The following is a 22168-nucleotide window of genomic DNA, read 5'->3' as shown; positions in this document are numbered from 1 at the left end:
CACTAGGAAACGCAGCAAGTATTTGCTCCAGACCTCTACTCGGGGCACTTCACCCGGCCGGTCTGTGCAAGGAGGGGCAGTGTGCCAGGTGCCTTCCTTATGCGAGGGAAAGGGCAGTAACCCTCTCCTCCTCGCACCAGAATCGGTACCTCACCACTTGCGCAGTACACCCCCAAACACCCCCAGTTAGGTCGTCTCAACTGCTCTCCCATTCGAGCTGGACGCTCATTTGACACACGCCTTGTTTGAATTAGACAAAGCTCCCTTCCGTCAGGCCAAGGCACACGGCCACTGCTTCAAAGCTATCTTACCTTAGCTAAGCATTCCATGGTACTCGCAAGTGAGTGAAGAAACTCTACTGTAAGCTCAGCTCAAGAGGTCTGAGGGAAAAGAGCTCTCCCTGCTTATCTAAACAATCAAAACTACCCCGCCTCGCTTGGCCTCTACCGTGCACTGCACTGTACCCAAAGCCAGCCCACCCTGGTGCACCGCAAAGATGGTGAGATCAACCATCACCGCTTTCAAACCCGCCCCGCGTAGACGGCATGGCTGCGAATTGGGCTCTTCAGCACCCAATGACGGAGTCGGCGTTGGCCATGAATCCTCCCTACAAAGCTTACCTACTCTGCCCGCAGTGAGACGGTAGACCAAATCATCCGGGGTGGCGGAAGATCAGACACCCGGCCGGACTGGCTGATGTGCAGATTCTCGGTCAGCCTAATCGGGACGCCGTCATGGTACCCACACCTGCGACTGCCACTTCCCGACCGGACCACGACTCACCGGCATCCAAAGCCGCGAACCATATATCGGTCTGGCTCGTCCCGTCAAAGCAAACCTCGCCTCTCTACTTATCTTTCGTCAGGATGCTTATTTACACTTCTGCCTGTCACTGCATGCGCCTCATCCCACAGTGGGCTCGTCACTCACAAGTCCGGGTGTGTCAGTCGCCGTGGGAATAATATCATGTTTTGATTAATAAGTCGATGCTTGAATGGTATCCCCCAATGTGCCGTAGTGATGCTCAAGGTCCAACGACCCAAATGCTTAACTCCTTTAACGCCGAAAACGATTGTCTGCCGAGTGACTCAACGCCGTGGCCCTTTGCGGCTTCGCCTTCCCATCCTCAAGACCAAAGTCCCTTCATGACCCCAGAATCTTTGAATACGCATCCTCCACCTCCCCGGCCAACTCAAGCAACGCCACAATCACAATCTGGTGCGTCAGATTCGGCAACCGGTCCCTGTGAAGCCCGATCCACTCCAGCGGCGGCGTCGCCTCGCCCATGTCCCTCAACTGAGGCGTCTCGATAATCGGCGGCTCCAGCGCAACGTAGTCGTACTTGGACTGCGGGACGTTGACCTCGGCCGTGATCTTTTGCTGCTGCTGCGACGGTCCCCCGCCCGCCTGCCCGTCGCCTCCTCCTCCTCCTCCTCCCCCTTCCGTGTCGGCGTCCGGTACGCCCGTCACCTTGATCGCCGTGAGCGCCGCCGTGAGCGGGAGCTCTTTGCCCCACGTCTGCTCCAGCGATTTGGCGTGGCTCGCCCACATGCCGCGGATGTAGCTGATGCGCGAGTAGTTCCATCCCACCTCCACCTTGCCCTCGAACGCGCTCTTGAAGATGTAGTCGATGCGGTTGCGGTTCGGTGTCTGCCACGTCTGCATCACGGCGCCGACTTTGGGCACTTTGAGAATGGTTCCACCGCGCGATCCCGTGGCTCGCTCGACAACGTCTTCCACGGAGATCTCGCTGAGCGTCTTGGGCGCTTCAATGTTCCTGACACCCGCGAGTCCGATCCGCAGCTGTCCGAGGGTGAGTGCCAAGATGCTGTGGACGCGCCGCTGCTCGATGCTGGCCGCGAATCGCGCTTCCGCGCCGAGAGCCTCCATCTTGAACACTTGATGATCTGAAAATGTGCTCGGAAACACGCCCAAGTTCAGTGCCTTAAGTGTAACAACAACATCTGTATCCAGCGAGATGGGCGCTTTCGACAGCGTGTCTTCGGCTGGAAGCTTTGGCGCGCTTGTGAGATGGGGAGACAAGGCGGCGCTTTGGTATGATCTCCTCCTCATGAATTTCTCAATCTCTTGCAACGACATTTCAAAGTTGGCGCGCCTCTCCTGTATGAGTTTTTGGAACGCTTGGTAGAGCGATACGGCCTGTGCTGCCGACGTCGTGGTGCCAAAGATTTGCACAGCGTCTCCGTCAAAGATGGCGACGAGCCTATCACCGGTGCCTTCGAGACTGCGTCGAACATTGTACATGAGGAGCTCGAGAGATGTTATGTCGGCGACGAGGAACGCCTGGTAGTCAAAGGCGGCCTTCACCCTGAACTGGCTGAATCCAATGGATGCTTGTACCAGGGGCGTTTCGTTGAGCGCCGCCTCTCGCTCTGGCCACTGGATGGATGTCCGCAGCTGGAACTTTTGCAGTGCGATGAAGCCGCTCAACCGGCCTGTGCAGTCTATGCCAATCTTTTCGAAGCCCAGGCACAGGTTTTGCTCCCAGTCCGACGTCTTCTTTGACGAGACCCAGAACTCCTTGATGGCAAAGACCGACTTGCCAATGGCCTGACCCATGTCTACGCTGACATCAAGAGATGTAATCGAAATGGTCGCCGTCCAGGGGAACGCTGCTGTGGCGGCCACCTGCTGATATCTCTGCACCAAGTGGCCTTGTTGTGATGTTTCCGTGTTGAGTTTGGCGACCGGAGCCGTCGTGGTGTTCCGCAGCTCCGTCGGGTACCAAATCTCGCGGAACAGCAAAAAGTCTTGAAGCTGCTTGGCGTTGATGGAGACGGTCATCGGGCTGACCTTGAGAATGGCAGACACGCCGCTCGTTCCGCTAACATGCTTGCTGTTCATCAGCGACAGCACGATCGAGTCGACGTCAAAGCTTCCTGTAGACTCTCGCGAATATACATGCTGGACGGACGCTTGCAGCTTGGAGAAGGCTCCCGAGATGGAAAAGAAGTTGCCTTGTTCCTGTGAGCGCACCGTGTTGACGGTGAAGTAGATATCGTCAAAGCAAGTCGTGGCAGCCACACGTGCAATGGGCTGACAGCTTAGCGAAAACTCCTGACGGCAGATGCGCAGTCCCAGGTTCAGCTTCAGACGTCCAATGACGGCGTTTGGATCAGCAGTGAGAATATTATCCTCATTGCCAGCCTTGGGCTTCGCCGCTGCCGCCGGAGTCTGGGCTGCCGCTGACGCAGGCGTATCCTTGTCCTTGCCCACGACTTCTTTGACGCTGGTTGTCATGTCCATGATGAGGGGCACCACAGACGGGTACAAGATGTTGCTCGAGGCGTCAATCTTGATCTCGCCGTACAAAGAAGGGTCTTCGTTTCCGTTGTCGCGATACTCAAACTTCCAGGCCAGACCTGGTGATCTGAGAACAGTGCTGCTTCCCGTGTCATCCGTGCTGAACTGACCATACTTGCCTGCCAATGAAGGCCGTCCGGTCCTGGAGCTCCCACGGAGTCCGTCTGTTGGCTTCTTTCCTGATACATAGACCACGGCACCCGAAAAGTCAGCGTCCACCAGCAGAGACTCTAGCCGTTTTGTGCCGAGTATGCTTCTCTGCGGTGGCGCCGGTTCCTTGATCTCGTCCACCTTTTCGACCTTGGGCGGTGCGGTCCCGGTAGTCCAGTTTTGAGACGCTCTCTGCACGTTCTGCATGGAAAGGCTGATGGAATCTTTGAGGATCGCAGCAGGAATGATGAAGCCCGAGGTCAGGCGCAGGTCGAGCGACTTGCCCACTGCCTGGAAGGCCAAGCTGCGGGTGTTTGGATTGGACACGTAGGCAATGTTGAAGACGACCTCGGGAAGCAGCGCCGAGTGAAGCGATCTGAGACTCTTGTCCTGGCCGGGAGGGACCATCTGGAGCTGGAAGTTTTCAATGGAGAGCCTGGCTGATTTGGTCTGGCGTGTCCCGAAGCTGACAAGCTGAACGGACAGAATGAGGTCTTCCTTGCTGCCCGCCAACGGTAGTAGCTCATCCGAGGGGTCGCCAACGAGCCATGAAATCTGCGTGTCGCGCACCTCGAAGCGGTACACAATCGACGACAAGAACGAGTCAATGATGTCTGGTTCCTCTGCCTCTTCCTGATCATTAATGGCAATGCGAGGCCGAGTCTGTCGGATCTTGCGCAGGTACTCGAGCTCGCGCGACGTATCGAGGTCCTTGATCTTGTCACCCATGTAGCCCAGAGCAGCCACTACCGTTGAGACGGTTTCCGGGGACAGCTCGATCTCTAGACCGTCGCTTCTAAAGTTGAATGACCTTTCTTCGGTGCCGTCTTCGGTGCACCGCGTATTCATCGAGATGAGAGCGCCGAGAGCGAGGCTGCCACAGGACCTCATGGCGTTGTCCCTGCCCTTCTGCACATCAATGAGAATTTGACGCAGGTTGATGTGTAGTTCTGGTTGAGCCAGGATCGGCCCGTGAGACCCGTGACGGTTGGCCACTTCCAGGTGCACTCTGTCCAGCTTGAAGGAGAGGCACGCTGTAGGATCCTTTTCAGACACGAGGGGCGTGTTTCCAAACACTTCAATCCCGGCCAAGGTGAGATGGATGGTGTAGATGAGACTCGAGTCGGGTTCAGGCGGCGACGGCTTCTCTTTGGTGATGGCCTTTTCGCCAAAGATTTCGCTAATGTGGCCCTGAATCGCCTTTGTGCCCTCCTGAAGCTCGTTGACGGCACTAGAGATCTGGGGTCGGTTGAGAGCGGTTAAAAGGCTGTAGACCGCAGAGGCGTCCAACTGCATAAGCTCGACAGAGCCAAACACCGACACCGAGTGCTCCCCCTGGCCCATGTGACTGACGATGCGACCATTGGTCGGCGGGATACGGAGAAGCGATATGCTGCGCTGACGGTCTCTGACGTCCATGCGGACTTCGTGAGAGTTCTCCTTTACGTCAAAGTCAAAGATGAGTTCCTTTCCAAAGTTGGCAGCCACAGCTGCGCGCGCTACAACGCCAGAGATGTTGTAGGTCATTGACTGCAGCAATGGGACGCTGATGCGGTACTCGTCTAGGAACATTGCGACGTTGACCCTGAAGGAGGACAGACGCTCGGCAATCTTGATGCTGTTCCTGCGGGGCGGCGCTGGAGATTCTGGCAGCTGTTTCTGGAGCTTATGTATCTGAGTCAACTCGTCCTTGACCAGATAATCGGCGACTTCTACGAGATAGAGGGGATCTTGCTTCACGGCAAAAGTCAAGGTGCGACTGCTGGCCGTCGATTTGATAGTGTGGCATGACGTCGTGTCCGTCTCTAAGAGCTCGTGGGAAACAATGATGCTTGGGTCCTTGATCTGGAACATGCCCAGCAGCTCCGACCGATGATGGAGGCGGGACGTTACTGCATCGCAGCTGAGGATGAAGTTGATAGATGAGCCAGTCGTTTCATAGGCATCAACCAGGCAAGACACCTTCATGTTGTGGCCGAGAGAGGTGGCGCTGAGGTTGATAGTGTCCACTTCAACGGAGCCTCGCCCGACCGCCAACACAACGTGGAATGCATTTTGGGTTTTCGGCTTTGAGGTGTTGTCCACTTTCGGCTTACTCTTGGGCTCTTGAGGAGGTTTGTTAGCCCGGCTGGATTTGTTGTACAGTCGCAAAACATCCTCGGCTAGCTCGCACAGTTCCCAGTTGAGAATGACGGCAGCTTCGCCACAATAGACATTCAGAACAGTCATGTTCTTTGACACATCTTCTGCTCCATCGGTGTTTGGCACTGCCTTCTGCTCCAGCCTCGTCGTCAAGTCAGAGAAGACGACTCTATTCTCCTTTGGCCCTGGGTCGAGAAGCAATTGGACGTCCTTGAGGCGCAGGGCGGCCAGGATCGGCAGATCGGGCGATGCGGGTTTGTCGTCCACCTTTACCGCTCCGAAGACATTCTTGATCAGTGAAGAATCGGCCACGTCGGACAGGTCCCAGCTGCGCCATCGTTGGAAAGCATCAATAACGCGCTGCGCAGCATCAGCCGGTGGCGAGGCTGATGCCGCGAGGCAGCTCAAGTGCAGGTCTTCTTTGAAGGCCGCAGGCAGGTGTGTCCAGACTTGACGCAGTCTCGCAGCCATCTTCCACGAATCAAAGGTGCGTAGATGCTCCTCGGCAGATCGCAACACTGCTGATGGGCGAGTCAAGAAGGATGGGTCACCAATGGGATGCCCCTCGGTCATGAGCTTGTAGACGAAGTGTTTGATGCGGTCTTCGTGTCGAGACATTGTCTGGCCCAGCACCTCTCCCAGTTCCGCAGCGACAACTCCGGTCCTGTGGATGAGTGAAGCAAGGTACTCGATCTTTTCTGATGCCGTGCTGCTCTTGATGCTGCCAATGTCTGCGTCAATGTACGTGACGTCTTTTGAGCCCAGTGATACCATGACGCTTTCAATCTGCGCCATAAAGGCTGCTTGGTTCTCTTCAGCCCCTGAAAGCCGTTCTGAGGCTGACACCTCGGCAGATCCGAGCTTCAACAGCACGGAGGTTCTCTTGTTGCTCTCAACGGGCTTCAACGGGTCCTTCCATGCGTCGATCGAGCGGAGACACAGCGATAGTCTTGACACGGTCACGTCGTATTGGTCCTGCTCTTCTCCGCCGGGGTTCATGCGGTCGACGGTGGAAGAGTTCAGGAAGCGTATGCTGGCCTTTGGGACCCTGACGAGTACATCGGTGATTTCGCCGGCAACCTTCCTCTTCTTTTGGAGATCAAAGATTTCCGTCATTGATGATATTTGTAGTGCGTCCAGGATATCATCTGGATCACTCGGCTGTAGCGCCGCGAGTAATAGCGACACATTCTTGACAGCTGAGGGGTTCAAGAACGCAGTGATGCCTGACGGAATTTCCAGTATGATGCTGTTATGAGCACGATCCTCGGTCAGAGACTCGGGGTCAATGTCGTCGAGACCAAATTCAGAGAATCCAAAGGCGGACGCTTCTTCGTCTTCCTCGATGCTTTGCATGACAGCCTCTGACGTATCAGGCCGAACGCTCTCGAGGGGAAACGGCGGAGTGTAGAATTGGCTCGAGAAGGCCACCGACGAGTGGTGGCTTGCATCTCTCACGTCTCCAATGGCGCTGTAGAATGCCGAGTGTCGGCCGGTCGACGTAGAAACGTCTCGCTGGTGCTGCCCACCCCTTTTTGCTTCAGAGCTATCCGGGTGCAACATGTCTGACTGCCTAGACTTTGCTCGCGATCTCACAGAGCTTCTTGGCCTCACCACACTGCTAGTGCTGGAGGCGGTGGACGTGGATAGAAACGAGCTCTTGTGACGGAGAGGTCGAGATCGACTAAAGGCCGAACGACTATCAAAAGACCGCTGGTCTCCCTCGACGCCGTCCAGGACCGTTGGGTGCGGGACCGGCGGGAAGCCCTGGGCCGGCGGGTCAAGCTGGTCAGGAAGCGTTTCCTCCAAGATGCCCGGTAAAAGCAGAAATTCAGTTCGCCCAGCCCGTTGATCCTCTCGACGGATGAGCTCCTGCTGCAGCTTGCGCTCTTCAGAGAAATGAAACTTTCTTCCAATAATGGCCACGCGAATACTGGCTTGGAAGAAGGCGTCTGTTTCGACGCCGTGCTGAGACTTCCATTTGTGTCTCATTGCCGATTCCGAATTCACACATGAGACCTGAAGATCCGGGAGTCGAATGTCGGCTCGCCTAGAGTAGTGCGTACGGGCCCAGTCGTTGAACTTGATGTCGAGGGTACCGGTCGAGAACAAGAATGCCGCTTCGTCGACGTGGCACCAGACGCGGACCGCCTCAACAGCCACCCTCAGGAAAGTGACGTCGTATACAATGACGGAAGAGAGCGGTATCAAGGCGTTCTCGTCATCGTCGAATTCGAATGCGAATCCTTTGCCCACGCCCATGAGTGCCGTCAAGAAGTCGGCAGAGCACTCTCCCGATACGGTACCGACGGAAATGTCCCAATTGCACATGTAGGTTGGCTCGCTCGGGGGAAGCCCGAATAGACGGTGTCCGTAGATGGTGAGGCCGTCAATGAACAGCTGGGTACTGGACACTGCGCTGATGGGTGTTTCCGAGCCTGACTGTGCGTTTCCGAGAGACAGGTTCAGGGGGTTGAGATTGACCTGCAGGTCCATGTAGTAGTTTGTGAAGCGGAGGTCCAAGGAGAGGCCGGCAGTCTCGACCTGAACATTGCGCTGGCTGGAATAGAGGTTGGCAGGCAATAGCAGGCGCAGGTCGTCAATCTTTACGCTCATAATTACGTCCAAGTCGTTGGACTTTTTCGGAGGTGGGCGATTTGCGAGCTCTGCATCCGGGTTGCTTTCCTTGAGCTGCAAGAGGTCTTGGTACTCTTCGAGCGTCTTGAAGTGGATGTAGTCACCAAGGTAGTTGTCCTTGAGAACCAAGACATATCGTATGATGAATCCGTAGATTGTTGCCGTGGGGGACTGGAGACTAAGGTTGATTTCTAGGGTATCAATGTTGGCCGGCGATGTCGTGGCGTTGTAGTGATATTTCCCGTCAACCTCAAAGTTCTCGCCATGACCGATCTCTTTTGATGTGAGAAACGTGCCCTGCGTATTCCATGGAGGCACATGTAGCCACAGCGAAAACGTCTCGGCACTCAGAACAAAGGGTACGGTATTCATGCTTGGCCGGAACTTGTCAATGGGGATGCACGAGTTTACAATGAGGGAAGGGCTTTTGGCTATGACGTAGGCGTTGTCCTCCAGATCAGTTGGGTTGTTGATGATATTGCCGTCGTTGGCGTTTAGGTAAAGCATTGCGTCGCGGAGCTCGAGATTGAGGTAATATCTAAAGGGCGTGAAGACAAGATACTCGGCCGGTGGCCCGGATGCCCAGTCGTCGACCAGGTCAATGATGAGGAAGACGTGGTCTCTCAGTATAAAGAGTTCCATTTGTTCTGTGACGATGTTGAAGTACCACGTCCTGAGGGTATTCCATTTAAGGGGGGTGGAAAGATCGCAGGAAATACGCTGAGGCCCTGAACGCCAGAGAAGCTCGTGGTTCACGCTGGTCGCGAGCTCGGTACTGGGCAGGTCGACGTCGAGCTTCATCTGGTACCCCGTTTGGCTGGCAAGCATGTCCATGGTGAAGGATAATGTGGAATTGCCAGGCACGATGAAGTCGAGCCAGCCTCCGGGACGGGTGGGTGCCGCGTCTGTCTTTGTGTTCTTCTTGGCACGGTTTCTCTGCTTGCGCTTCATCGGTTGAGGCGGAGCTTTCATGGGCGGCTCTTTGCCCTTCCACTTCCAATTCTTCGAGTCCTCTCGAATAGGGATATGCAGCGTCACCTCATCTAGCAGTTCGACAAACAATTTGAACTGCGTGGGAACGCGGTAGGCGCCCTCTTCCAAAGGCGTCGCGGGAACGGCGTCTTTTGACAAGCTGGGAACGAAGACACGCTGAAGATCCGCTCGGTGTCGGTCTGCCCAAGGCCCGTAGTTGACCACGCCGCCGTTGATGGCAAGACTCATGCCCCATCCGGGAGCCTCGTCGCCGTTGATGTACGTTGCAGCATTCTCCTTCGAACGTCTGCTCGCCGCCTCGGCCGTTACCTTGCCTACGACATCCCAGTAGATGGTCAGCGTCGCCTCGGGGCTGTCTACCACGGTGGACTCGGCAGCATACTCGACGCCCGCCCACCGCAACCTCGAATCCTGCTCATCTTCGTCCAAATAGCGGGCTAAACCTTGCCACTGGTTGGAGCCAGGTATTTGGGACACCGCGGTGGTGAGCGGACTGCGCGAGCCCAGAGAGAAGGATTCGACGGATTTCCGCCAATACGGCACCAAGTTGCGCAGTGTCCCCAGCGTGCGGCGTCTCTGCCGCCGGAAGAATGAAGTCTTGTACGTAGGACTAGGCTCCTGGGCTGCCTGTTTTTCGCGGCTGGCCCTCGTCGCCTGGTCTTCCTTGAAGTCGTCGTTCTCCCGCATCTCTACGATTGGGTGCTGAAACTTGATCTTGAAGTTCTGCCTATACGGGTCCGGAGTGGACGTCTTTGAGGCATCGATTTCACCAGAGAGCCCATCGGCCTTGACAATCAATATGGCCTTGGTGTTGTCGTTTCCCATGACTACAGCTGCCTTTTGGCATGTCACAAAGATGGGGAAGAGCTGCAGGAGAAATGGCAAATCCGAGTCCGCCTGAACATCATCGTTGCTGCCAGCCGGGCCATCGGAGGGGGTACTAGTCTGACTAGCCGAAGATCCACGGCGTCCAAAGGTGTTGCCAATTCTCGACAGCAGAGCCGCGCCAGACGTCTCCTTTTCGTGTTCTGCGGAATCTGGCGACGGCTCCGGCTTCTCGGTCGTCCTCTGTCCTCGGTTTCTCAGCGAAGCGTTTTCGTCTTTGGACTCGAAAGCGGTCGACACGTTCTCGGCAGTCGCTGTGGGCTCCTTGAGGCCAGCCAGAACGCTGTCATAGGCAGGGCTCCGGTTGTAGATGAACCATTCCAGGCCAACCAGAGACATTGTAACTCGGCAGGGCAGATTCGAGTGTCGTCCGTTTGTCCCGGCAGAAGCCTGCTCAGCTTGCTGTTGTGCTGAAGCTTTTATGTCCACCTCGCGCACTCGCCGTAGCCAGTATCGCCATGTAACGTAGCCATGCTGAATCAGGAACGTCTCGTTATTGCCGTGATATCGTAGACCGGTGAAGAATATACGTCCACCAAGAAGCGAGACCTGGAGGGCCTGTATGTCTATGTAGAGTCGGTAGCGATGCCATGTGTAGGTTCGTATGCCCCACGAAAGGAGCGATCCAAAGGCTCTGTTGAAGTAGAGGAGGAAGAAGACGGCGAGAGCACCGCATATGATCAAGTATACGAGAAACTCCCATCGAAAGGCCGGAGTCTCGGTCGGCGTGGGGTTCGGCTCCCCTTCTTGCGGCATCCTGACGGCGACGAATCAACAATGCCTCAGCTGGCATCAACGTCGGAGCTGTCCTCGTCCACCCACTGCCATGTCGCGGTTTCGTCGTCGCTCGCTCGGTGTTGTGATGGTAGGTTCGTAGGGTGACGGTACGCTCGTAGGACGCGGTAGATGCTGTTAGGGGTATCGGGAGTATCGTTTGTACAGAGTAGGATGGGATAGTCGGATGGGTGAGGAATCGGTGAGACAGCGCAACATTAAAGCATGCGCAATGTGTGCGATGCGGTTGAGGTTGAATTGGTGTGGGATCACAGGCCAGTAACTTTCTAGCAGCCCAGTCGCATTTCCAAGTCGCGCCGAGCGTTCCCAACGACGGGGCCCGGGTGTCTCGCGCTAATGACAACCCGCGTGCCCCAGGAGGTGGCCCACTGACGGAGCTGTGGTCGTAGCTTCCGCACCCCCCCAGCAGCCCAGCAGCGGAGGTCAATCCCGGTATGGGCGGTGGACACATGGGGCGGGTCAGTGGAAGGTCACTGTGAGGTGGTGCTCACTGCTACCCCACACGCTCAAGCACGCTGTGAAACCAAAGCTTCAGGGGAGCTGCCGGTATGGACCTCCCTAACAATTAATGCAAAGTCATTGGCCACACGCGAATGATGCGCAGCTGTCACCTCCCGCGTACGTACCTGTGTTGTATGCTAAGTACCTAGGTAGGGACGTACCCCCAGGCTAAAGTACGGCGTCTGCAGCTTGACCTTTCCACCTTGGGCCTTGAGCCGCGCATACGTACCAAATTACGCACCTGTCACGAGCTGCTCATGACAACCTAAACCTAAACCTCGCAGCACGGCCGTCGTCATCTTCTTTCTCTTTCTCTTTCCAGGTCTCTTTGACAATCATCTTCTTCGCTCCCCCGCCTTGCGACGTCCATACCCGAGCTTGAAGCTTGCTGTTCCGCCCTCTGCCTCTCCTGAACTCCGTCCTCCGACAGCCATGAGGTAGACGACATTCCTCAAACACAACAAACACCACCCTTCGCCATGTCCCGCCTCGAGGTCAACATGGCGGGCGGCACAGGCGAGAAGCTGACCACGGCCACCATTATCGTTGCAGGTGTCGCCGCCCTGATAGCCACCTTCCTGTCAGCCATGTAAGTCCTTGTCGTGCTACCCTAACTGGCGCAACTGAGGCTAATGAGCAACTCGCAGATCCATCTTCCTCCAGTCGTATGCTACCTATCCCGCCCGCGCTCCCCCTCCAACGAAAGCTGACGTCTAGCAGGAAAAACTATCGAAAACCACTCCTCCAGCGATATGTCGTTCGAATCTTGCTCATGTACGTTGGCTGTCCCTTGAGAACACGATAAGCACCAGAGTCTAACGAACAAAGGGTCCCCATATACTCGATATCGTCTTGGACAAGCATGGTTTCTATCAAGGCTTCGTCTTTCCTCGACCCTGTCCGAGACATTTACGAGGTGAATATAGCTTGGTGGCACTTTATGTCCCACAAGTGCTAACAAAGCCAGGCTTTCACCATCTACACCTTCTTCCAGCTCCTTATCAACTATCTCAGCGGAGAACGCGCTCTGATCATCATGACCCACGGCCGCGAGCCAGTCTCCCACCTGTGGCCTATGCATCATGTGCTGCCCCGCGTCGACATTTCCGATCCTCACACGTTCCTCGCCATCAAGCGCGGCATTCTGCAGTACGCGTGGTTGAAACCCATCCTGGCTTTAGCCACCGTTATCATGAAGGCGACAGATACCTACCAGGAGGGCTACATTGGCGTGGAGTCGGGCTACCTTTGGAGCGGCATCATCTATAACCTCAGCGTCACCATCAGTCTGTACTCACTCGGCCTGTTCTGGGTATGCATGCATGATGATCTGCTGCCCTTCCGTCCGGTGCCCAAGTTCTTGTGCGTCAAGCTCATCATCTTTGCCTCGTACTGGCAAGGGTTCTTCCTGTCTATCCTCGTCTGGCTCGGAGCCATCCCAGACAATGTCGAGGGGTACAGCCCCGATAACTTGGCCGCTGCCATCCAGGACGCCCTGATTTGTATCGAGATGCCGGCGTTCGCTATTGCCCACTGGTATGCCTTTTCGTGGCACGATTTCGCGGATAACAGGATTTCCTCGGCACGGATGCCCGTCAAGTTTGCATTCCGCGATGCGTTTGGTGTCAAAGATCTCATTGAGGACTCGAAGGAAACATTCATGGGCGACAAGTATGGCTACCGGTTTTTCGACTCGGGCGACAAGATCATGGCGCATGAAGAGTCTCGCGCCAGGTTGGGAAGACTCGACGAGGGCATGCGGTACACAAGAGGTGGCAAGGCAAAGTACTGGATCCCGACGCCCGGTCAGGTCGATCGCCAGACGAATCGCAACTTGAACGAACGCGACCCCTTGCTCCAAGGAACTGCGGGTGGTCCGAGTGAAGAGTACAACTCTGCCAACGGCACCTTCAATGAAGGTCTCACCGGCGAGCCCGAGATTGACAACGACGATGAGCGTCTCTACGGCAAGGCGCGCGAGTTAGAGTTTGGTGATTGGAATGTGAGTGCCGAAAGAATGTCATGACGACGATCAGTGTTGCTAACAAAGTACAGTACCCCGTCATCACTGCTAATGTCCCCCTAAGCCAACGGTACATGTCCTCTCAGGGAAGTTTAGGATTTGCGTCCGAGCCACGGTCGACAGTTGAGCGTCTACGTGTGTCTCCTCGGCCTAGCGAGCCAGCCGTAGTTACGATCAAGAAGAAAAAGAAGCAAAAACAGAAGCAAGTCGCTGCAGCTGAGACATCCCCCGATCGTACCGCCTCTGGGCCGTCATCCAAGCCTCAAAGCCCATCACCTCAGCCGACTGCAGCCGAGGAACAGGCTGAACCCGAAGCGAGTGCTTCCAAGTCGTACAGCGAGCCGGAAGCGTCTCCCCTTTTGCAAGAGGCAACAGCATCGCCGTGGGCAGAGAGCGAGCAAGAAGACGATTTCAATAAGAACTTTGGTGTCGGGGACGACGAGGAGATCAACAAGAATGTTTGGGGCGGTGGCGAGTCCCGCTAAAAGAGCCCGGAACAAGGTAGCTTTGCATTTTATAAGTTCGATACCCTTACTCTCGTGTTCTATGTTTCAGCAATATTGGCATAGCGAGGAGTTTGCGAGGAATACGAGTCCACTGTTCATCACAAAGGCTGATATTGGGGTTGCCATGTATCAATACATCTGGGTACAGAGCTGGTGTTTCCCTTTCATGAATATACATTAGATTCTCTTCGCCTCTGGTGTATTCCACCTTCACCCACGCTCCATGCCACTATAGGGAAGAAATTTGTTTGATACTGTCACCAAGGCCCATGGCGTGGCGGGGAATGTCAGCTCGCTCTGAATTGCCCCGCTCCCATGGGTCACGGGTTCGAGTCCCGTTTCTTGTAAAAATCCAAGCTTCATTCACATGACGGCAGAGGTCGTTATGGGCCTCCTTGGATCTTTCGTAGGCCCCCTATCGGGGGCTGAGCTTTTGCTTTTGGTCCAGATGATTGTCGTGATACAGGCAAGCATGTCTGTCTGTATCGCAACCGCAGAGCAACTCATCCAATCACCTCTTATTCGTCCTGCTCCTCTTATCGCCACCGCCGCTGCCGTTGCTGTCTCAGCGCCGCAACCTCCTCCTTCTGACCACCGACGACGCTCGCCGGGCTCGGTGGCAGCTCTCCCGTGGCCCACTCCACCGGCTCTGGCCCCAGCTCAAACTCCAGCGTCCCGCCCCCGGCAAAGATATCATCCCACGTCACCCACGTCTTATCCCACACTTGTCCGTTGACGCGCAGGCTCTGGACGTAGTACACGTCCTCGGACCCACCCGTCGAGGTAATCTTCAACTCGCGACCACCACCAAGGGCGATGGTCAAGTCGGAAAACCAGGGTGAGCCGATGAGGAACGTTGTCTGGCCCGTAAGGGGGTAGAGACCAATCATGTTCCAGAGCAGCCAGGATTCCATTGCCCCCGCGTCCGAGTTCCCCGGTAACCCGTCCGGCGTGGGCTTGTAGTACGACTTGGCGACGAAGCGGGCGTGGCGCACGGCGAGGTGCTGCTTGTTGACAAAGTTGAAGAGGTACGGCGTGCCGAAGGAGGGCTCGTTGCCCGGGTTGAAGATTGTGTTGCCGAACGCGGTGTTGCCTGCGTACCCGCCCGGTTCAAACGTCTTTTCCAGGCGCGCGGCGTAGAGCTCGGGTCCGCCGGCGAGGTCGATGAGGTGCGCGGCGTCGTGGTGCGCGTTGAAGGTGTATTCCCACGGCGTGGCTTGGTAGTACGCCTCGGCCCAGTAGCAGCCGCCGCAGTCGAGGGGGTCTTGTGCCGGGAGAGGGAACGAGCCGTCTGCGTTGCGGGGGCCGAGGAAACCGTTGAAGCCGTGGGCCGTCATGTTTTCGTTCCAGTGGTTGCGCCAGTTGCGGGAGCGCTGCAGGTAGGCGTCCGCCGTGTCGTTCTGGCCCAGGCCCCGCGCGACTTGGGAGATGGCATAGTCGTTGACGGCATACTCTACCGCGCGGGTGACGGCGCGGGCGTAGGTTGGGGAGATGAAGCCGAGGTCGAGCCAGTCCGGGAGGGCGCCGCGGCCTTCCTTTGTGGATGAGGAGGGGTCGCGCGGGTCGTTGTTGGGTGGCGGGGGGGTTTCGCCGTTTGTGAGCATGGCGGCGAGGCCGTCCGTCCAGTCGACGGCGCCGCGGACGTTCTTGACGTAGGCGTCTGCGAGGACGTTGTCTGCGTTGGAGCCGCCCTGGACGGCGCCGTTGAAGAAGGAGGAGCGGGCGTCCGAGGCGTAGCCTGTGAAGCGCCAGATGTCGATTGTGGAGCGGATGAATTCTTCGTGGGCTTGGGGTTGGAGGATTTGGAGTAGGGATGTGGTGCAGCGGAACTTTGTGTGTTAGATGTTGGATCACGAGGGAAGAAGGGTAGGGAGAGACATACGGTATCCCAGAAGGTGAAAATGTCATCGTAGTACGGCTCGGACGACTCCCAGAGCGGGTTCTCGCCCGTCTTGTTGGTGGGGAGGAGGTTCATAAAGTACAAGGCCGTGTACAGCTGGTCCAACTTGGTTGTGTTGGTCTCTGTCGTCGTCACTTTGGAGAGCACCTCTGTCGTCCACGCCTCGCGGGTTGCCGTCCTGACGGTGGAGAGGCTTGTCCCCGCGGGGATCTCGACGTTGACGTTGCGGCATGCTTGGGCGGTCGAGATGAAGGATACGCCGACGCGGGAGGTGACGGCCGGGTCAGCGAATGTGAAGACGGCATCCAGGCGCTGCGTGCGAGATTCGTACGAGGTCGCTTCATTGCCGTATGCGGAGAGGGCGTCTGATGTGAGGTCGGTGCCGAGGAAGGTTTTGAAGGAGGAGGGGTGCTGGTCAAAGTGGCCGCAGAAGAAGACTTTCCACTCGGCGGCGCGGTTCCAGCCCTGGTCCGAGGTCTCAGTCGTGGCTCGAGAACATGAAGGCGATGGACTTACATTATCGTAGTACCCGTATCCTTCGTAGTGAACCCCATCGCTGGTATCGAATACCTCGATTCCTCCGCCGAGGTAGTTTTGCCCGAGACCTTGCCCCCTATACGATGGCAGAACATGCGAGACATCAACAATGATATTGTTGCTCGCGCCACTGCCATTGTTCCCAGGAAACGTGTACGCATACATCCCAGCCCTCTCCGAAGCCCCCAACTCCACCACGACCCCGGAGCCGAGGAACGCCCTGTAATACCCGAGCTCCGTCTCATCCGGCCGGGCCCGGGTATCTGTGCTCTGATTAACCTGGAGCGGGTTGTCGAGAACGCCTACCACGGGCATCTGGTTGACGACGCCGTACTTGGGCGCCCCGCCGGTACCCGACTCGTGGAGCATGGAGAAGCCGGTGACATTGCCGGCGGGGAGGTAGCCTGAGTAGGCGTCGACGCCGTTTTCGAGGTCCGGGCCTAGCTTGACCATGCCCAGCGGGCGGGAGACGCCCGGGAAGGTGTTTCCGCCTCCTACGGAGCCGGTCTGGGTGTCTGTTAGTCCTTGTGGTTCTACGGAGGCATTCTGTGTGAGTCTGGGAACCTCACGTCTGTTAGGACGTGGCTGGCTAGGTCGGCGGACTGGGCTGCCACCAGGGTGGAAGTGAGCTGGAGTAGAGCGGCCCGGCGCATCTTGATTATGGTCTCTTATGGATGAGTACCCCGATTCATACGAAACTCGTACAAGACACGGGATAAAGCAGTACCTTTATACTCTTGTTATCAACACAGTGAGCCAAGTTGATCCTCTGGATCTACTTCCCGATGACACCTCAATCTGATGACGCAAGATAAAAAGGCAAATGAACGACAATGAGGGGAGTCTCATCAAAACGAAGGAATTCGACTCTCATGCGGAGGGCACGAAACGACGTTGCAGGAGCTTCCACGGGCCTAAGATCCAGTTGCTGTAAGGATCGTGAGAGGGAGAGGGGGGTAACGAGGGACATGCAACGTGCCGAAATGAGAGACTATGACTGGATCAGAGCCGTTGATGTGACGGTAGATGGAGGATGACGCCCCCGTAAAGATGTGAGGTCAAAAGAGAGTGTGTGAGAGAAGGCAGATAGATGGGAGCTTGGCCATTACTCTTTAAGACACACAAAGGAGATAGGTGAATACGGGCAAACAACCAGAAGCTTGGATGCGGTTCGGCACGGAAATGCCATGGTAGCGGCGCAAAGGTCTTGGTGTTTTGACTGGTTCGTCACAAGGGGGGAGCGTGGCATCGTAACCCACATCACGCTCGGCCGTCGCGTAGCTCCCCCCTGGTCTAGCTAGAACCGTAGGCGCCCGGCCGAGGGGGGCGGAAAAGACGGATGCGACCCCCAACATGTGGTAAAGTGGTTCTATGTAGTATCTAATTGTCCGGGGTATCGTGCGTGGGAAACGTCGCTCTTGTTGGAACTTGAGGTAGGGTTGCGGAAAGTAGACTTTCTGCCCCCAAAATCTTAGAATAAGATGCTCAAAGTATATTGTGAACCAACAGGTTGACAGGCACCTTGTGGAATTGAGTTTGGCTACGAAGATCAGGGGCCCCCAAAATGCCGAGACTTAAGTTCATTGGGGAAAAGGGAAACAGCTCCAACAGAGATAATGTCAGCCAGACGCTAGCGCATGTGGCGGGTTCTTATTATCTGAGACGGCGGCCGAGGTCACCCCCGCCGTGTCATTTGATTCGGCCCCGTGCCCGGAGTGACCCACTCCTTCGCGGCCCCCCGAGACACCCCCCGACGGGACTGCCCCTCCCCCCACCTTTTTCAGGAACGACTGAACACGAGCCACTGCCTCTTGACCACCTCACGTCTGGATAAGATGAATGTGAACTGATGATCTGTTGTCGGGAGTAGCATATTTTGACTATGTTTCCTCGCATCTCCCTTCAGCATTACGACTGGAAGAGCTCAGGCTGGCCGCTGCTGTACGATGCAGGAGGTGATTCGACCAAGTGAGGGCCTATGATGCGACTTTGCTAATGCACGTGTACATCTGCTAGATCTGAACAGTGCGGGCTTCGCATCCTTTGAATCTAGAGCTGGAGTTCGAGGTGCATCATTCGGATAGCCGGGTTTACTTCTTATCTAAAGTGAGTGTCTAGCGTCGCTCAATTTATATTTTCTGAGATGACAGATCTAAAGAGCTCTTTCGAAGGTACCAGTCTCAAAACAAGCTTGGTCACCTTGAATGGCATGTATGTAGTTTAAGATCAAGCTCAATGCTGCGACAGAATTTCAACTCCAGTCACACACTCATGCCTTCCCTCACAGCTCTTCTTCTTCATAAAAACGTGAAGGCTGTTAAAAACGTAAAGCCATTTCGTCGAGTGCCCTTACAGAATCTGGCATGTATGAAGGGGAAAACATCGAAAGAAGCTCTCGTGGCTCACATCCAAGGTACTTAGGTACTTACGCAGTGGTGACAGACTTTGTGGTGGGGTTCTCACGTGACCAGAAAGGTCTGCTCGGCCCCACCACGAAATTTATCCGACATGGGAAGCGGTGTGAGAATTTTGTCGCTTCCAACGTCGGTGAGCCGTGGCAGAATCTGTGAATCGCATCGCATCGCGCAGGTCCAGCCCACGTTATCGTTCATTGTCGCCCACTGGTAAAAGCCTGGCGAGGCATTTCTTGACCGGTGGCGTCTCTGACCTGTTCCGTATCGAACAGTCAATCGCCTCGGCATCTCAGATTGCTGGTCCGTTGCCAATTCCTACATATCGACCTCGAAGGCAGAATTTCTTGGGCGGTCACCACCACTCTGCGGTGTGCTGAATCTCAAGCACCGAGCTGTAAGAGGTCAACGAACCAAGTTTGCGCCAAAAACAGCAACTCCCTTGGATTATCCAGCCTGGAATACGCGCCAAAGACTACATCATGGGTCGAAAACCAAACCCCGTGGTGGGGGAATATTTCACCCGGGGCCCCAAACTTCCTGATTCCAGCAACCGATACCCTCACACCTGCAAGTTGTGTGGTGAAAACTTCCCAAAGGGTCGAGGCGAGGTCCTACACAAGCACATTACGGAAAAGTGCCCAGCCATCACACCTGAAGAACGCATCAACGCCGCACTCGGTTTCGCCGGACTTCACTCCGGCTCATCAGCCCCGCGATCAATGAATCTCCCACTCAACCAGCTTGACGTCGCCGTCGCCGAGGTCGCCCCCGAAGCACCTGAGAACTGGTCTGCCCTCCGAACTCTCGCAGAAGCATCGCGACAAGTTGGAGAGAATGAGATGGGGGCGCCTTCAGCACTTGGTCGCGACCGATCCGAGTCCGCGGTTCGTCAACTCGGAATCGGCTTTGAAGTCCAAGAGCAATTCACCCTCGAGAACCCGCCCTGCAGTTACGAAAATCGACCTGGTCGTGAGCGGAAGGGTGTGTCATTTTTTCTTTACTTTCATTCTCTTTGTTCACAAGGAAGGAGCGTTGCTTCATCTCACCTCATTATTCCAACTCAAACTCAGATCGCGAACTCAGATGAGCTGACTTTCACAGAATCCACCTCAAATGACAGCACCAACCCTCTCAGCTTCCTCACTACTGAAGAAAAGATGGAACACTTGCAGGCTGCCACTCAGCATCCAAACGACCCGCCTTTGGATTCATCAGATCTCACCGTCGCTGCCGTGGCCACTGCCCGTCTTACTCATTCCCTTATGGATCCTGAATTGCCTACTGCCGAGCACGGCGACCCGCTTCAAGTCGCCAGCCCTGTGATGGGATCAAATGAGACACTCAAGCCAGACGCCGCTGTCCCTATCGAACCCCTCCCGGTACAAGCTATGCCTCAGCAACTCCAGCAGCCTCAGCAACCAGAGCAACAACCTCAACAACCCTGGGGCGAGATGACTTACATGACTACGAACCACATCCCCACAGTAGCAACTCATGTGGCACCAACGTTGCCTCCTCCCAACAGAGGCGGCACTCGTATGCCGATCGGCAACGGAACGCAGAGCGAGCACAAGCGCAAGGCCTACAACCCGCTCCGGCGCAAGGAGGTCCAGGCCGCTCGTAAGAAGGGCGCTTGCATACGATGCCGTATTCTCCGCAAGACCTGTGGCACCAATGATCCCTGCGATCAATGCCGAAAGATCCAAGGCCCGCGTCACTGGACCTACCCCTGCGTTCGCACTCGTCTGAACCAAGAGCTTACCCTCTACTCAGCCGCCTTGATAGTAGTCCTGGCGCAGACTAGGGTCAAGCACGCCAGACAGAAATACCAGCTGCTCTCCAACGGCACCTCTCTCGTCGTCTCTTTGTGGGAGGATAGCCCGAGCCTGACGCTCGCCGCTCTGCTTACCCCCCGCCCGCAGCCTCCTGTAGCCGAGGGCGAGACGGAAGAGCAGACGGCGAGCCCAGACACAAAGACGGACTTTCGAGTCGTCATGATTGACCAAGACAAGGAGGACCTCCCCGCCCGTATGGAGGAGTTCTTGAAGTTGATTCTGCCGACGCTTATCGAGCGCGAGCCCTCCCACTTCATGCAAGTCGTCTTGGCGGCCGCGCAAAAGTTTCCCGACAACAAGGCGACGGGCAAGAACTTGAAGCTCGCCATTGAGCTCTGGGGTCTCATTGAAATTCTCGACCGAGAGCGAGGCTGGTGCATATCTGAAGAGCGCCAGGGCGTCGTCGTACCCATTGGCCCCGAAGAGTTTGCCGGCACCGACGACCAGGACATTTACAACCTCATCACCTTCCAGCTATCCGCCGCCACGGAGCGCAAAGCCAACAACGTCTCGAACAAGCTCATCAGTGAGCTTCAGCGCTGCCTGGAAAACGGCAAGGCCAAAATCAACTTTGACGTGTACCTTTCCATCCTCATCCTCCTCCACTGCCTGGAAAAGACCACCTGGACCTTCAAGGTGTGGGAGATGGACGACTTCCGCCAGCGCTGGCCCCTCGACCGCCCTCCCACCATGTACGTCAACCAGGGCCGGGACATTGCCGACCTCTTGAAGATGCTCCTCACGCTTCGAAAGTCTCACCCCAAGACGTTCCGGACACTTGATGGCCGGCTCAGCGTCGTCGACCTCGGCGAATCGGACTTTGACATCATGGCCGAGTTCTTCCAGGCCCTGAACCTCGAGTGTAAGTTTGAATTTCCTTGGATTATGAGAAGTAAGCTGACCGCCTCTCTTAGACGACGATGTCGTCCGCAAGCTCGAAACCTGCGCCTTCAGCCCAGAGACCTCACGCTCCCTCGAACTGCACTTTTGCAGCCATGTCCTGCTTCCCCCTAAGGAAGGCGACCATGGACACCACCACGCCGTCACGGCCTCCAGCTCCGGCCACAGCACACCTCCGCCCCCTCACCCTCACGCTCCGCCACACCCTTCCACCGTCCCCGTGGCCTCAGCCTCCCCAGTTCCCGTCCCCGACACCCCCATGACGGGAGCCTCTCCCACCGCCCCTACCCCCACAGAGTCGCTGCCGACTGATCTGCCCTAGTATGGGGATTGGTCGTGGCGGCATTACACCGGACAGTAAGCTGCTGCTGATACAAATACAAAGAGGCAGTGTCCTGCTTGCGTTCATCACGCACGCACAATTCACGATGAATGACTGAAACGAAAAAAAAGATACCTTTTCAAGGAAACACAAAAAAAAAGCACCCTTAATGAATGTACGACTACTATCGCCACCACAACCACCATCTCCATTGGAGACATGTCTTCATTGGCGACATGAAAGCAAACCCCATACAAAGGAACCAAAAAAGGAAACCACAGGACTTGGGTTGGCAGAAAGACTT

The 22168-nt window shown here is 56.1% G+C and overlaps 4 protein-coding genes across 4 annotated transcripts; 2 read left to right on the top strand and 2 right to left on the bottom strand.

Annotated features, from left to right (window-relative positions):
• Positions 1 to 1143: 1143 nt before the first annotated feature.
• CTAM01_07619 (fermentation associated protein) lies at positions 1144 to 10887 on the bottom strand (the record flags this gene model as incomplete). Its single annotated transcript, XM_060523641.1, has 1 exon — positions 1144 to 10887. The coding sequence occupies one exon, from the start codon at positions 10885 to 10887 to the stop codon at positions 1144 to 1146; it is 9744 nt and encodes a 3247-aa protein (XP_060381695.1).
• Positions 10888 to 11906: 1019 nt separating this feature from the next.
• CTAM01_07618 (uncharacterized protein) lies at positions 11907 to 13935 on the top strand (the record flags this gene model as incomplete). Its single annotated transcript, XM_060523640.1, has 5 exons — positions 11907 to 12016; positions 12091 to 12201; positions 12256 to 12343; positions 12395 to 13429; positions 13483 to 13935. The coding sequence occupies 5 exons, from the start codon at positions 11907 to 11909 to the stop codon at positions 13933 to 13935; spliced, it is 1797 nt and encodes a 598-aa protein (XP_060381694.1).
• Positions 13936 to 14492: 557 nt separating this feature from the next.
• CTAM01_07617 (glycosyl hydrolase family 92) lies at positions 14493 to 17046 on the bottom strand (the record flags this gene model as incomplete). Its single annotated transcript, XM_060523639.1, has 4 exons — positions 14493 to 15785; positions 15839 to 16321; positions 16373 to 16900; positions 16963 to 17046. The coding sequence occupies 4 exons, from the start codon at positions 17044 to 17046 to the stop codon at positions 14493 to 14495; spliced, it is 2388 nt and encodes a 795-aa protein (XP_060381693.1).
• Positions 17047 to 19286: 2240 nt separating this feature from the next.
• Positions 19287 to 21864, top strand: CTAM01_07616 (uncharacterized protein; the record flags this gene model as incomplete). The annotated part of the gene is made up of 3 exons (XM_060523638.1): positions 19287 to 19788; positions 19909 to 21504; positions 21557 to 21864. 3 exons carry the CDS (start codon positions 19287 to 19289, stop codon positions 21862 to 21864), a joined length of 2406 nt encoding a protein of 801 aa, XP_060381692.1.
• Positions 21865 to 22168: the final 304 nt, after the last annotated feature.

The sequence above is a fragment of the Colletotrichum tamarilloi genome (assembly GCF_030869305.1).
Source record: "Colletotrichum tamarilloi strain Tom-12 chromosome Unknown Scaffold_24.1, whole genome shotgun sequence".
NCBI classification, from domain to species: domain Eukaryota; kingdom Fungi; phylum Ascomycota; class Sordariomycetes; order Glomerellales; family Glomerellaceae; genus Colletotrichum; species Colletotrichum tamarilloi.
Note: the sequence above shows the minus strand (reverse complement) of the source record. Positions and strands in the feature narration are given on the sequence as shown.